At 37.8% G+C, this 16,466-nt stretch overlaps 2 protein-coding genes across 5 annotated transcripts in view; one reads left to right on the plus strand and one right to left on the minus strand.

Annotated features, from left to right (window-relative positions):
* The window catches only part of acsbg2 (acyl-CoA synthetase bubblegum family member 2), a 31,818-nt gene extending 25,760 nt beyond the window's left edge, over positions 1 to 6,058 (plus strand). For all 3 annotated transcript variants that reach the window (XM_081606126.1, XM_008415153.3, XM_008415154.3), the window contains exons 12-15: positions 94 to 311; positions 1,324 to 1,463; positions 3,437 to 3,683; positions 4,492 to 6,058. In XM_081606126.1, coding sequence (XP_081462252.1) covers positions 94 to 311; positions 1,324 to 1,463; positions 3,437 to 3,683; positions 4,492 to 4,610 — 724 coding nt within the window. In that variant the 3' untranslated portion in view covers positions 4,611 to 6,058. The remainder of the gene's footprint in view (positions 1 to 93; positions 312 to 1,323; positions 1,464 to 3,436; positions 3,684 to 4,491) is intronic.
* A 1,891-nt stretch (positions 6,059 to 7,949) lies between these two features.
* Positions 7,950 to 16,466, minus strand: part of mllt1a (MLLT1 super elongation complex subunit a) — a 28,268-nt gene continuing 19,751 nt past the window's right edge. For both annotated transcript variants that reach the window (XM_008415150.2, XM_008415148.3), the window contains exon 12: positions 7,950 to 15,464. In XM_008415150.2, the coding sequence (XP_008413372.1) occupies positions 15,336 to 15,464 (129 nt within the window). In that variant the 3' untranslated portion in view covers positions 7,950 to 15,335. The remainder of the gene's footprint in view (positions 15,465 to 16,466) is intronic.

The following is a 16,466-nucleotide window of genomic DNA, read 5'->3' on the forward strand; positions in this document are numbered from 1 at the left end:
TAGCTTTTCTGTGTTTCATGAACTTGCCACTCACTTTTTTTAAATCATTATTGGTAAATTAAAAGCAGATTAAATTACGTTTTTGTCCTGCAGTTGTGGTAAAGAGATCTCAGGATGTAAAACAAGGCTGCACAGCCCCGACAATGAGGGAAACGGTGAGATCTGCTTCTGGGGCCGCCATGTCTTCATGGGTTACCTCGACATGCCCGACAAGACGCAGGAAGCCATCGACGAAGACGGCTGGCTGCACTCGGGCGACCTGGGAAAACACGACGAGAACGGGTTCCTCTTCATCACTGGTCGTATCAAAGGTATTCATCCGATTTCCCAGGCGAATTTCATGGCCCCCGGCATGTTGCTGTTTACGTCCGGAGATTTCGCACATGCGCACAACGGTGGAGGGGAAATAGAGAATTATTTTACATGCCGTTAATAGCGGCGATGTCGCGGTAGAACAACTCCGATAACTAAATGAAACCTGAAGATGTTGGTATGATTAATTTAGAGCAGAGCGCCACAGCAAAGAGAAAATAATACAGAAAACTCGTTAAAAAACAACTCAAAGCCACTTATTTTTTTTTACTTTGTGTCGGCTGCTAGGCTACACGCAGACCCGTTGCCATAGCAACTGACAAAAACGTTACTACTTTGGATTCGTCGACAAAAAAACACTCGAACATTTCCCACACAAAGAACATAACCTTTAGACCGTTACAGTTTCATGTTTTTAGGCTTAATGTTAATTTTGGGATTATTAAAAAAATGATAGGGGTGGTAGATTAGCTACCGCTGCTATTTGCTAATCTAACACTGCGGTGGTTGATTAGCTAATTTAAGCACAAGCTCTCCCGGTGATGATTTGACATCACCGGGAGAGCATGTCCTAACTTAAATGTTTCGGTTCAGTTAGTTTATTTTTATAACTGAACCGAAACACACCTTATTACACAGCACATCTACATGGTACAGTTGTCAAAGTTAAGCTAGCATAAATGAACTACAACAGCTCACCATTTTCTTTTCTTAATTAAATTTTATTTAAACTTTATCTAGTTAACATAGTTTTAACAATTAATATCAAAGCACTGAGTTTCTCTTTAACATATACATCAGGCGTACATTTAAGATTTAACGCGTTATGGACAACAAAAACCAATGTTTGCTAACCATCAGCTAGCAGCTTTTTGCCTACCAGCAGGGAAATAGCGGTGGGATTTTTATTTTATTTTATTTTTTTTGCGCCTGTGACGTCACGCTGCAACGGATCTATACTCTCAAGCATAAACCTTAGTTTTTTTTAACCAACCGCATGTTTTTCTGCAGAGATGATCATCACAGCGGGAGGCGAAAACGTCCCTCCGATCCCCATTGAGGACGCAGTGAAGGAGGCCGTGCCGCTGATAAGCAACGCCATGTTGATAGGAGACAAGAGGAAGTTTCTCACCATGCTGCTCACTATTAAGGTGAGAAACTCCAACACACATCTCTGTTTTTACCAATGTCACTCAGATAAGATGGAGACACGATGCTATCGCTGTATTATTGTTGTAAAAATCTCTGCTTTATCTTCTCTATCTAATCTGAGAAAGACTCATTGTCGTCACTGATGGCAGAAACAAAAAGACGGCACAAACTTTTTACATTTAACGTCCAACACTGCCCCCTGCTGCTGCCTAAGAAAACTACATCATCATGTTTGCTGGCTGCAGGTTGATACTGGTACAAACCTTTTGTCACAGGAGCCAAAATTGTTGAGTCAAAAGTAAAATCAAGCTTAAGAAAATATGTTATTTATTTTATATCAAAAACTTAAAAAAGTATGATCCACGTTTGCTGTATTAAAATAAAAACATCTAGTTATTTCCAGTAATTGGAACAGGATTTGGTTTACTTTAATTTTGCTATATCTAGTCAAGTTTAATACATTTAAAATCTGATTTGGGTAACATAAAAACAAACAATATTGAAATATAGAGTAAAAATAAATTCAAAAGAGGATTTAAATAAGACTGTAGTTGAAATCATTGATCTTACGCTACTTTAAACAGACGAGTGTTGAGTTTGGATTTGTAAAGTGGCAGTGCGTTTATGTCACTGAGATCAGGTGGGAGTGAAAAGACGAATACTTTGTGTTGTACTTAACATTCTTCATCGTAGGAAAAATATATCAGGAATAATTTTAGCCCGATTACAAATAAATCTACATCAGCCAACCCTACTTTACACCAAGATCTTACCATTGAACGCCTTTGCAATGTTAATCAGTTAATGCACTGATTATTTAATTATTTTCAATCACTTAATGGAAATGGCAAAAGTTTTTACACTAGGATAAGGTGGTTTTTCGACTGAATTTCGCAAAATGTGAAGAAAACACTTTATTCGCATCACACAAGTCTCATGATCAACAACCGGATGTTACTACTGCCGGAAAAGACGAAGAAGACGACAGGAAGTGGTCAGAGAATGACGGCAGCATATTTTTTAATAACTTATCGCATGAAGAAACATATCCCAACGTGGCTTTAATTAATTTACTTATTTAATGGAAACAACACAATAGCAAAATAATGTTTGTAATGGAAAAAACTAAAGATAGAAATGGATTGAAGTTGGATTTATTCCATCTAGAAAGTTTTAAATAGGGTAAAACACAGTTTTAAAATATTCCAAGTAAAATGAAAACATTCGAAGACCTTATTGTGGGAATTAGGCAATTAAAATAATTATAAGCAGACTAAAAAGTTCACAGCTGATGTCCCACAGCATGTAGTTTGTTATATATATATATATATATATATATATATATATATATATATTAAGATTCGTGCTGCTGATCTTCACATTATAATAAAGTCATTTATTATCAATACAGTGTCCATTGTCTTGCCATTTCCATTTAGAGCCACATAAATCCGACATACATCAAAACCAAGCAGAATCACTCTTGACCTTAAATACTCAGAACTCAAAATGAAATACGCTCCCTGGTGGCAATAAACGGAAGAAAAGACAAATGGCTCCTACAATATACACAGACAGGTCACATTTATGAATATTTATTCTTCTTCTTAATGGTGAGTCTAGATACAAAACAAAACAATTTTAATTCACCAGCGAGATTCTGGACTTTAATCTGAAACGTCAGCTAAAGATTAGGGTGATAACAACCTCAAAGACAAATTTTCATAAATTAAGAAAGTTTCACTTCTACAACGCAAATAAAGATTTTTTTATTGAAAGGCTTTGTTAAAATTCCAGTTTTTTAACAAAATGTAAATAGAAACTGATGAGCTGTGCTGCACATTTCCTATCAGAAACAAAGTTCTTGATTTATTTAAAACCATCTTGGGTGTGAACCATTTTGTCTCATTTCAAAGCTGTGAAAGTCTGAGCTGTTTAAAGCCGAAGTCGTTTTGTGTTTGCTGCGCTGCAGTGCCAAGTGAACGCCGAGACCGGCGACCCCGAGGACGAGCTGACGCCTGAAGCCGTGGAGCTCTGCAGGAAGCTGGGCAGCAACGCCACGCGCGTCTCCGACATCGCGGGCGGCCGGGACCGCGCCGTCCACACCGCCATCCAGGAGGGAATCAACCGTGTCAACGAGAACGCCACGTCCAACGCGCAGCGCATCCAGAAGTGGATCATTCTGGAGCGGGACTTCTCAGTCGGCGGAGGAGAGCTGGGTCAGTCAGAACGACGAGTTTCATGCTTTCTTCGGATCGGATCAATTAGAACCCGTCAGGGGAAAATTAGCCAATTTTGATTTGTTGCAGATCAATCAGTGAATCAGTAGGACAGGTTATTTTTAATTCAGGCAAAAGTAGAAATTTTGCACTTAGTTTTTTAATTGAATCCAATCTTAATGTGGTTTTTTTTATACAACATAAGAGCTCCAGTGAAATGCAGCAGGATTAGGAGCCCTGATGAAATCAAAATAAGACATTATTTAGGTAGAATACACTGCAAAAAAAACTTTTTGTTTGGTCTAGTTTCTAGTTCAAATATCTTGCTTTACTTAAAATAAACTAAACCTAACTTAAAAGTAACTTTTTAGCAACATATAGGAGGTTGTTTTAAGTCAATAATTACTTAACATTGTAATCTCCCAGGGAAACTTGTATTTATTTAATCAATATTAAGAAATTATTTACTTAAAATAAGCTCCTATGTCTTGCTGAAAAGCCACTTGTAAGTTAATTTTGTCTTATTTCAAGTGTCCTAAGATATTTGCACCAAAACTAGACCATCAATACTTGGTCAGATTTTGTGTTTTTGCAGTGAAATAATAGAAAAAACACTTTAAATCAGTGGCTGTAAGACAAACTGCAAAGTGTCCTTCAGTTTTCTCCTCATTGACTAACAGGAATTCAAGCAGCAGGTTTGCGATTTAACAACTGAGCCAACCCCGTTTGGGTAAAGCTCAAAGAATCGCCCTGCAGCTGTTGCATTCTGGGTAACCATCCTAACCGCTGACCTTCGCTCGTCCAACAGGTCCGACCATGAAGCTGAAGCGACCCGTGGTGCTGAAGATGTACAGAGAGCAGATCGACAACTTCTACAAAGAGACGCCGACCCCGACGACCCAGGAGAACCCGCTGCCTCCCAAGTAGACGCCCTTTGACCTTCTGACATTCTCCGCCTCGTTGGTCCGTCTCCTGATGTCGTTTGGTTCCTGTCGGACCGCTTCGTCTCACTTTGTTCTTGTTGTGCAGGCAAAAGCAGAGAATCAGCTTTATGTTTTTAAATATAGACGCAGTTATTTATTCGACGACGACGACGAAGAATCCAGACGGAGCCGTTTGTCGTACTGAAATACTTGAGCTACAGACATGAAATCCAAAAACGCAGTGGTTGATGCAAAGTTTGTCTTTTAAAGGAATGACTTCTCATATTTATTTTTTAGTTTCCAAAGTTGGTGGGGGTTTTTTTACCAAAAAAAACATATTGACTGATAAAAAAGAAAACTTTTTAGTTGCAGTTCGCAGAAATGTAACATCTGAAGTCAAACGCTGCAAAAACACAAAATATTACAAGTACTTTTGGTGTAATTACCAGTGTGAGTATCTTAGTACACTTTAAATAGAACCGACAAGTAGCTTTTGAACAAGCATGTTCAAGTAAATAATTCATTATTAATTAAAAAAAAAAAAAAGGTACTAGTTCCACTTGTATGTCAAATAATCTGCCAGAGGAACCAGAAGTTTTTAAATGAATATTCTAAATTGGTTATATCTGGTTAAAAACTTATTGGTAAGATACTTGCATTGGGAACTAGACTAAAAACACTTGGTAGTATTTTGTGTTTATGCAGTGAAACTTTCTCTAAATCCAAAACATGAAGCCATATCTGTTGCTTTTTTAAAATCCTGTGTTTATTTGTTTTATGCTCACTTGTTTATTGTGTGGAATATTGTAAAAAAAAAAAAAAAGTGCTATTTTTTTGTTTTATTTACACTTCTTGGTTGAATCGGATTCGTTTCATCCAAGCAGACGGTGAAATGTTAAGTTCGTGCATCAGCTGGAAACGCCTTGTTCTGACATCCTTGTGCATCCTCTGGCCTTCATTTTGTATTTTATAAACCATAAACTTAAAGCAGAAGCTAATTGCACTTAGTACAGCTGATGTATTCATGCGGTTGTTTGTATATAATGATACTTCGGGTGTGAAGCGTTCAGACAGCGGTGGAGGAAGTGATAACTCGGTGGTTCTGGTTCTCTTAAAGCGGCTAAAGCTGACTGTAAATAAGAGTTATTTAAACAGCCGAATAAAGGAAATGACGGTAATTCAGCGTCGGGGTTAAGTGGGTTTTCAGTTCCTGCATCATTCGTCTAAAGAACAAGTAGATCTAAATAAAGCTGCGGTTTATCGGTAAACAAGCAACGAGCTGCAGAGATGCTTCTAGCAGCGCGAGAGCCCAGTCAGAAACTGAATCTACCTGAACCTGAGCGGCAGTTTAATCAGGAAATATGCTGCAGATAGTGAAGGAGGTCCATTCATCCTGATGCAAATGTGAAGATTTATTTCATCTGTTCTGGAATAAAAATAAGATTGCAATCATGTGAGTTTGTTTCTTGTGGCTTTCAGCAGGTCTGCTGTGGATACATATTTTAATAAATCATCCAACAAACCATGAAGGAGTTCATGTTTATAATTTAAAGATTAACTATTTAAGAATTTTGAAATATCAGAGAATGAAAGTTTGGTCCGCAGCATTTCCAAAGAATCTGGATGGAAATTAAACTTAGATTTTCTCTAAAAAAATACTCTTAGGCAAATTAAGCAATAAGCTAGATTCAATAACTAAGATTACAATTGAAATGTGGAACACAGTAATTGATAATTACAAGTTAGAGAAGGAAACAAGGAGTTTGACCTGATTTGCTTGGGATCCGAGGTTTAAACCAGGCATTTATGATATAGGTTTCAAACAGTGGGCAAATAAAGGTGCCACAGCAATGTGTAAATTGGCTGAAAAGGGCAAACTGCTGAGTTTTAATAGCTTAAAGGAGAAATATGAACTGGAGGACCAAGACCAGTATAGATACTTGCAAATGAAAGATTATTATGAGAAAGAGATAAAAACCAGCGTAAGTAAAATAATAGAGATATTTCATAAGGCCTATGAAGGAAATAAATTCCGAGTTATTTCAGCACTGTATCAGGGACTGATGGCCGGTAGGAAGACATCTACTATGTACATTAAAGAAAAATCGGAAGAGGAACTGAAGGAACATATAAGCAAGGAGGAATGGTTTAAAATTTGTAAAATGCAGTGCACAGCCACCTGCTCCCGTGTTTGGAGGGAATTTAATTGGAAAAACATGATTAGATTTTTCTATAACACCAAAGATCAGGACAAGGATGGTATCCAGTTCACAGCCAGGCTGGAGACTTTGTGGCCAGACTGATGTAGGTCACACGCACATATTCTGGTCCTGTCAAAAGCTAACCACATTCTGTTATGCATAATGTTTGTCTTATTTTGAAAAACATATTGGGATATGGAATACCCAGATCATGTAAAACACTCTACATGGGATGCCTCACACAAGACGTAATTCAAAAGATGATGAATATCTGTTAAAAAATATTACTTTCAGCAACAAAAAAAAAACTATCACAAAATTATGGTATTGACAAGATGTGTGGAGCGGTGGCTGAGCATTGTGGAGGAGATCTTTGTGATGGAGAAAATCACACATAGACTAAGACTGCAGGAGGACCAGTTTGTTGTTAAATGGGAAAAATGGAGTGATTATAGATGTAAGGAGGATGCCATTTTTGTATCCAGTTAAATATGGACAAGGATGTTTAACATTGTATATGAAGATGAATGTATTGATGCCTCTCCACTGTATGTGTTCAGAAATGTTCAATAAAAAGCATAAAAAGAAATATGGAGTCCGTATACTCCAGTTGATGATTAATCAATGTCTAAATTAGTTGATTTTAATAATTGATTAATAATTTCAGCCCTGGGTCTGTTTCTTTCCAAACGGGTAAATTCAGTTTTAGTTGTAGAAACATACATTTTTTAGCTTTATCTTTGAATAAATGTGATTTCTTTTTGTATTTTTAATAAATTCACAAAACTCTACTTTTCTGTGCAGGATTTTGAGGAAACATATTACTTTTATGCAATTTAGAATAAGGATTGTAGCAGGAAATGTGAAAAAGGTGACATTTGCCTTTGTAGACGAGGGAAAGGGGAGGAAAAAAGCCATTTGACTTTTTCCTTTCACAGCATTCTCTGCCACTTGTGAATTGCAAATAAGTCCTGTTGTTTGAGTCTGAAAGCAGGTTTATTGATCAGTTTTTACCAACAGGCATCCACAGTTACCTTTTAACCCCAAACGGTCTGCGCTGACCACAACATGAACTTCCCCTGACCCCTGGGTGAACCCGGGGTCACACGCCGGTCAAAGACTTCACACTCAGAGCGCAGCGCTTCAGTTCTTAATGACTTTATTAATAATATGATTTCAAAATAATAAAAAAAACAACATTAAAATAAAGGTTTCATCCTCGTCATGAACTTGCATCATATGGCCACATGGTGGCATCGCAATGCCAAGTTTTGTTTCGTCTCAAAAATACCAAATTGTTCTTTTTGCCGTCCAGTTCGTCATTTGTTCTTCTAGTCGTCGCTTTGAACACAAACGCGGAACGTTTTTTTTTTTTTTCCCCAACCCCCCTTAGAAAACAAATCAAACCTTTATAAATACAGGCAACCCTGTCCCCTCAGTCACAGACACATTATGACACAAACGACACAGGAAACAGCCGGTCCGCACATGGCGCCCTCCCGCGCCGCGCCGCATTTCCCCTCCATCTGCTAAAGATCCACACAGTAGATAACCCTCCGCTGCAGCTCCACAACACATACACAAAATATAGTCCGAGCTGCCTCACAGAGTTACAGAGCAAAGGCTTTTCTGCTGCTTTCTTTCATCCGTCCCACTTCACTACATTACCCATGATCCTCCGCTCACTGGAGGAGGAGCGAAATTGAAATATTTTCTGGTTGTTTTAAAAGTTATCAAGGCACAAAATGCACTGAATCTGAGCAGAGGCGGTGGTGGCAGCTGCCTTCACTTTGCAACTCATCTGGGATGTATTTGTTCCATAAAACATAAAAATAAATAAAGAACGGACGTCCATGTTTGAAACTAAAAACTAGACATGATGCAGGAAGTCAGTTTTTCTGAATCAAGTCCAGGAATGAAAGTGTGGACTTCAGGTTTTCTCCTCCTCTTGTGCAGTTATTTGTACTGGGAATGTGTTGCTTACTGGGATCAAGATTTTAAAAAATGTACAGCTTTAAAACAGATAAAACTGTCCTTTCTCCAGGCCTACAAAGGCAGATTTTTCTGTTTGGATGTTACATTTCCAGCAGCAAAAAGCACAGATTATATTTTAGCAGTCATGCCTAAACCTGGGAAATAAACCAATTTTTGGATTTTGAAGATTTAATTTTTGGGAAATCAGTTTTTCTTTTTCCCACCCAAGCAATCTGTGTTTCCGTAGTTCAGAGTCCTTCATGTTTTACAGCTTCTACTTAGTTGGACTTTGGATTTTAGGGATAGGCTACTTTATTCTTTAATTATGAGAATAAAGTCGTAATATTAGGAGAATGAACAAGTAATTAATCGAGAACTACACCAAAAATTTGGATTTGGTTTAAAGATAAGAAAATATTTTATATTTTAACACATCAGCATCAAATCATCAGTAACAGGTGTCAATTTAGAAAAAAAATTAATTATCAGACTGAGTTGGTCATGTTAATCGAAAACATTTATTCTCATTAAAATTACTTTTTTCTATCAATTATAAGACGTTCTGTAAAAATTGCTTTTTTATTCTGTTATTATGACTTTATTCTCATAATATAGGAAAAATTACAAACTTTTTTGAAAATTTGAAAACTTCTGACTAAAAAAACCAAAAGAATCTGATATTTTTAAGTCATATCGCCCAGCCCTACTTTAAATTTAAATTAGGCCATTTTTACTTTCATATTTGTTCTTTTTCCTTTTTATAGTTTTATAGGAATCTGGAATCATTGAAAGTCTAACTCAGCGGGATTTTAACCAGAAACAAAGGCAGAAATCGGTAAATCTTGATCGGTGCATCAATAATTTAATCAATAATTAATTTACAGCTAGTCAACCTAAATACACAACTACCACTACTTTATCCTAACTGTGCTCATCTAAAATAACATCAAAAAGTCAGAATATTCTGCCCAAAAATCACAACTACTACTAGATTAGGATTAAGTCTATGTATTACAATCCGACGCACCGATCAGGCTTTCACCAGAGATTTTCTGATTTCTCCGATTCTGATTCGCCAAGGGAAATTTTGACCAAAAAATAAATAAAAGTAAAGGTTTGTTGACTGAGGTAATAATGTTAAATCTGACAGAAAAAATTATGAGATTGTCCCCGTTTCTAAATGAAAGCACAAGTCCCTAAATTATCGGATTAACCAGCACCAAAATAAAAGCAGTTTGTTGGTGAAACTATAGAAAAATAATGGCAGCTCTTAGTTTTACAGATAAAAGGAAACTAAAGAATGATTTAAAAAAAAATATTTGACCCACTGATCAAAACCAATCAACAGAAAATCGTCCGATTCCAAAATCTGACAGGCCAATCGGTGCATCGCTCAAAATATTAGAAAATATTTTAGTAGCAGCTGCAATTATTTTTGCTTTTCTTGTTTTAAATTAAAGCAATTTGAACATCTGTTCAGATTTCTGCTTTTATACTGTGAAACCAGTGTGTTTTCATAATGTAAGAATCTCATCCCGGCCCAGATGGTAATATTAGAAATAAAAAAACAAAAAGAGGCGAGCCTATTTTTCCTCCTGCTTCTTGGTGTTCAGATTCATTAAAACACAACAATCACATTGGGATAACAACGTGCCAAAAATAGACTCAACGGCCATGTTTGTTTGTAAATAATGACATCATATGCCGAAATAAACAAAATTAAATAAAAACAACAAGATTGGCAAAGGAAAAACGAATCAATTTATATTGTATTGCATGTAAATATTGTATAAAATCCTTAAAAATACAGTTTCGGTAACTACTTAAGTACTGAAGTCATCACAGCCAAAAGTGCAGAGGTCCATAAATAAAACTGGGGGGAAGGAGGGTTTCCCATCGTGACTCCCCCCTGAATGAGTGCCTGGTCAGGGGTCAGAGTTCATGAACTAGGACCTAGAAGTTCTCAAGTTGGTGCACAGAAAAAGAGGAAAGTTGTTCTTCATCGATTCTTCAGAGTTCGTTCTCAGCAATCGCGGCTGGGAGTTCAGTTGACGGAGGGAGGGAGGCGCACCTCGAGGAAATGGAGGTGCAGCTAGTGAGAGAGGGAGGGGCGGGCGGGCGAGCGAGAGGGTGAGCGGGGGAGAGAGAGAGGAACAGAGAGAGACAGGAGGCAACCGGCAGGGTGAGTAAGGCCGCGCGGATCCGTTTGTTTTTATTCTGATTTTAAAAATGGAGCCAGGCAGGGAAGAGAAACGGAGAGAGAGGAAGAATTAAAGCTATCGAAGCGTCTGAGTAAAAACACAGTGGGCAGACGAGGGAGACGACCTCCCACTCATCTACTGTCCCACAGTGGGCCGGTGTGTGTGTGAGTGTGTGTTCCTAACACACTGAGGGCCTGAATCAAGACGATGATCTCTGGTCTCACTGAAACTGATGGAGGAGAAACTGTAACAAACGACTAAACCGAGGGAAAATAAACAGGTTAAATTAAAAATAAAAAACACTAAAAAAATAACGTAGATTCAAGAGAGAGGAAAACCCTCTAGTTTGCTTTTATAGCAGTTTACAGTACTGCCAGATGAAAAAAAGTAATTTATTGCTCATTACTTCTACATTTATCATCAGATGGTTTACCTACATCCTTATGTTTAGTTTAAGTAAAACTTTACAGATGTAATTTAATTTGAGTCAACAGACAACAGCAGCTAAACCTCATAAACCAGAACGTTTGATCTCCAGTTTTTGCTAATTACACACAAAGTAAAAATGAGGGGGTTCAAAACATAATTCTCCATTTTAAATTCCCAAACTTCTCTTGAATTCAGGTTATACGTTGGTATTAAATAAGCACTTGGGCTTTTAAGTACTTCTATCCTCCCAAGAGAAAAACAAACATTTCTACGCTGAATTACAAGCATCAAGTCACCAAAACTAACTTACATTAAGTTTAATCTGGGCAAAAATTAATTGGTAGAAATGCAACTGCGACGAAAGTTCAAGTTTTCTAAATAAATATCATAGATGGAAGATATATCGGTATCAATGCCGTTTCAGGAGCTATCGGCACTGGCCCAAACTGTCCATATCGGTGCGTTTCAAATAAATAAGTTACAAGAATAAAGTCATATTACAAAAATACAGTCACAACATTAGGAGAATGAAGTAGTAATTTTATGAGAACATTAAAAATAATTAAAATGAAGAATGTTGAAGTTCTGCTTTGGTGTTTGTTTAAAGATAAATAGTTTGTCTTTTAACACATCGGCATCAAAATATGCTTCAAAACGACCGAGCAAACGAAAAATACTACATTTTGAGCTGTTCATATCAGCTTTTTTCTCATTAAAATTATAATTTTAAGACATTCTGGTAAAACTGCTTCTTTATTCTGTTCATATTATGAATTAAGCAAAATTTGCAGTCGCTTTGGCCCTGTAGAAATCACAGAATGATTGAAATAAAAGCCACTTTTTGAAAATATTTTTCTTCTAATTTCATTTTTAGAAAAGTAGAAAAATTGATTACAATCAAATCTGACATAAAAAAAAAAACCATTTCTAAGCTGTGGGTAGATATTTTCCTCGTTATCTGATGCGATTGTATGAAATCCAAACAAAATTAGATAAATTTGGTAGCCTTAACATGAGAAAATGTTTCAGGAGTGCGTAAATTGTTGCACAGTGAAGGTCTAACTGATACAATTAGTGAGCCAGTTTTTCTAGACCGTCTGATCAATCGAGCTGCCGTCTCGACTCAGGCCTCAGCGAGACGTTTCCGCCATTAATGGACGCCAAGGGGGGAAGAGGAGCGTTTCTTTTCCATCTGCCTTCGCGCTCGTTGTTGTAGCCGTTTAAGTGTCTGGCGTCCTGCGATCGAGCGCTACGCCGTACGACGATCAAACGGCCGAAGAGGGCCAGACACTTCTCATCGACGACGACAAGCACTCACAAAAACACAACGCAGAACAAAAAAGCTCGAGCTAATTAAAGTGAGAAACTACCACAGTATTTTGATGTTTTTTTTTCCTTTTTTCTTTTTTTTTTTTTTTTTCAAACCCTAACCTTAGAACAGAAAAAAAGATGACCACCATCCACGAAAACTATCAATTATGTTGGACTAACGGAGATATTCTTGATTTAACAAAAAAAAAAAGAAGGACCACAGCAGGGATGGGAACCATTAAGACAATACTGGATGTTCAGGCATCCCAATTAACACTTGTTCCCCCCAGGAGGGGCTTATAGTAGGAGGGGGAGGGTGGGGTCTTCAATCTGTGTGAGCGACGCTAGCAGAGCGCACACCCCCCGCTTAGTGCTGCGCGCTGCAGGAAAAGGCACTGGAGTGGGGCTGTTGCAAGCCGTAAAAAAGTAAAAGCAATATACATTCAGAGCTCACAGGTTGTCTTGGGAATAAATACACAAAATGCACTTGTAGAAAAATAAAATGTAAAAAAGCGTGGACCCCCCCTCTTTTTCTCCTCTTTGTTTTTTTGGGAAGTATGGCTACTGGTTTTTTTTTGTTTCTTTTTGTCGTTTCTTTTTTCCACCCCACCTAGAAGGCAAATTCAGGAGCGATCCTCCACTGCTGTGGCCAGGGGCTTCGGAGCCCTTTCGTTCACGCAGAGCAGAGGGGGTGCAGCGGGGCGTTAAGGGGTCTGCTGGAGGTCAAGGCTCAGCTTTCAGTGGGAAAGCACAGGAACGCAACAGAACATGTGTTTTCGAATGTACAGACGGCTGAAAACCGGAGCGGGACACACACAGGAGAAAATATGCATCACTTCACCACAACCCCTCCTTACTGTGTTTACAAGCACTGAAAACAAAAAAAGGAAATAATGACACAGAGCACTGTGCAAAACTTTTACTCTTAAATTGGGTTTTTAGCAAGTTTTCTCCGAACCATCACTTGTATTTTTTCCTTAGTTTTAAAGGCAAAGAAGGAAAAATCATCCTATCCTGACCCATTTCGTACCGTAAAAATTAATCTTAGATGCTAGAATTTTGCTGGTTGATACTTTTTGTGAGAGGATGATGTTACCATTTTTACAGATTTCAACAGAGAGATGAAGAACGATGTTTCTGTTTTAATTCAACAGAAAAAAGGGAATAAAAATATTAACATTTAGGCATCAAAGCATTTTCCCTGATTTTTATGCAATTCAAGAAGAGTGGTTGTTGTAAACTGTGACGTAATTTAATTTAAAAAGTAAATAAATTCAGATTTTTCATGGCTTGAACTGAAAATCAGAGAAAATCTTGCAGATTTTAGTTCATGTGCCTTTTTTAACATTGTTCTTAAATACGTAATTTAAGCTTTTAACAACATTTTTCATGAAAAAATGTTTCAGTACTCGGAAAATGTTTCAGGCTATCCAAAGAAAGGATAGATAAAATGCAAATTAATTCAATGTAAACTCAAAATATATAATTACTTTGTCAATTATTATCTGATTAAACTCAAACTCCATCTAAATTTGTTGCAATCAGACAGCCTCTCTTTTGTTAATCTTAGCTGAAGTAACCTTAACAACAAAAGTTACCATTTTTTAAATTAAAGAAAAGTGTGCTACTTTCAGAGTAATTTGTATCCAATGATAATGAAGCAACAACAATGAGGCAACTATTAATCTTTTCTGTAGTGATTAAAAAAACTAACAGTTCTGGAAGACAACCATCAATTAGCTCTGTAACAAAAACTTTACATAGGCGGAAAAAATATATAACAGAAAATCAATGTTTTTACTTCTTAAAACCCCAAATAAAAAAATGTCAAGAAGCTTTTTCTGTCTTTTACAGGAAAACTAAAGTGTGTTAAAAGCATTTTCAGTGCTTATAAACTAATAATGCCAAACGGGGGGGGTGGGGGGGGGGAGGTTAGCAGGGCAAAGTGTGCTTGTTGGCGAGTGACTGGTGGTAGAAATGCAACCGGCTGTTTGTGCTCAAGTTTCATAAACAAAGAAGTCGGTGACCACAAAGACAACAAGTCCTCTTAAACCTCAGCAGAACGAGTCGCGCGCAAACTCACGGACGGCGTTCACACGCAACTCAGGAGTGTGTTGGAAGAGAAATGAGCTCCAGCTGACAATGCAGGGGCCGGAGTGTTCTGCTCAGACAGGAGTGTGCATGTGGAGGAGGAGGAGGAGGAGGAGAGGCGGAAGAGGAGGAGGGGAAGTATTAGGTTTGCAGAGGCGGGAGCGGTTTAAGTGCAGGAGGGAGGGACGGGGTGGGGGTTTGTTGGGCGAATTCCTCAGCTCGGCACAGATTCGAAGTGTGTGTAGTGAAAACCCTGACCAGACGGAGGTCAGATGCTCCGGCGTTTCCTCACACACCACCACCTCCTCCTCCTGCTTCCTCCCCAGCGTCACATGAAGGTGGTGTTGTGTGCTTGCGACTGTTCGTGTGTTTCTGTTTCGTGGTGTGGTTGTTCGATGCTTCAGTCATTCTCGTGAAAAGGCCGCGACAGACGTTTCTGCTCGTCTCTTCCGCAAAGAGCAGGCATGATGGCGAGGCTACCTCTGCCGCTGACATCCACACGCCGGCCCCCGCCGCTTCCTGTCACGTGGCCGTCGCCTCCAGGTAGCTCTGTAGTTTACGGACGGTGGACTCGTCCAATGAAAAGAGGTCAAAGTCAAAGGTGGTGTTTGTCACGTTAAAGTGGCCGGTCTCCTCGATCAGGTTGACAATCTACAGGACGAAAAGAGAAACTATTTAGTTTTAGTCAGAAATGTGGACATGATGCAGGAAGTATTGACACTTTTTCACATATCTTTGTCTTTTATCCAAAAAAAATTAAATGCATTTCACTGGGATTTGATACTATAGACCAACACAGAAAAGTTAACTGTGATATGGAAGAAAAATGTTTATTATTTTTCTCTAACGATAGAAAGCCAAGATGCACTGATCCACTTTTTTTTTTACTTCCGATACCAATCTGAAATTGGTATTGGCTTCAGATACAGAAAAACGGTGCTGAACTGTCAAATTTTTTTTCTTATTTTAATCAACAGATATAAATGTAATGAATTACAAATTATTTGATAACACTCCACCAGTACAACAATTAAATACACCAATAGCTTCACAGGATTGGTCAAACATGTAAAAACTCAATAAAGAAACTGAGAAAAACAGGTTTACTCGGTCAAATATAAAAAATAAAGTGCAAAGAATTTGAATAGATTTGCCCTTATTGACGCAGATATTAAAATCTGATCGGTGCGTCTCTAATAGACACTAGAAAAGTGGTCCATACAATTGTATTCATCACCCCTAAAATAAAATTCTTTTAATAAAAATAGAGCTCCAAGTCCTTTGCAGTTTTCATGTTTAGGTACTAAAACAAGCAGTGTCATGTTTGTGCCATTTTACAAAACAAATGTGTAACAGTCTCTGCTTTCCCATTACTAAAATGGGCAAAACTGTCAATATGTCACTAATGTTGAAAAAACAACTTTTTAATGAGGTGTTTGGATTAAATAATCAAAATTGCATGTGAATAAGTTTGTTCACGCTATAAGTCGTTAAAAATCATGAAGCACCGTCATCCTCCAACCACTTCCTGTCGTCTTCTTCATATTTTCCGCCAGTAGTATCCGGTTGTTGATCATGTGACTTGTGATGCAAAATAAAATGTTTCCATTGCAAATTTTGACACATCCAAAAATGTACCTCATCCTAAAGCAA

Source organism: Poecilia reticulata, chromosome 4, assembly GCF_904066995.2.
Source record: "Poecilia reticulata chromosome 4, P_reticulata-male-v2, whole genome shotgun sequence".
NCBI classification, from domain to species: domain Eukaryota; kingdom Metazoa; phylum Chordata; class Actinopteri; order Cyprinodontiformes; family Poeciliidae; genus Poecilia; species Poecilia reticulata.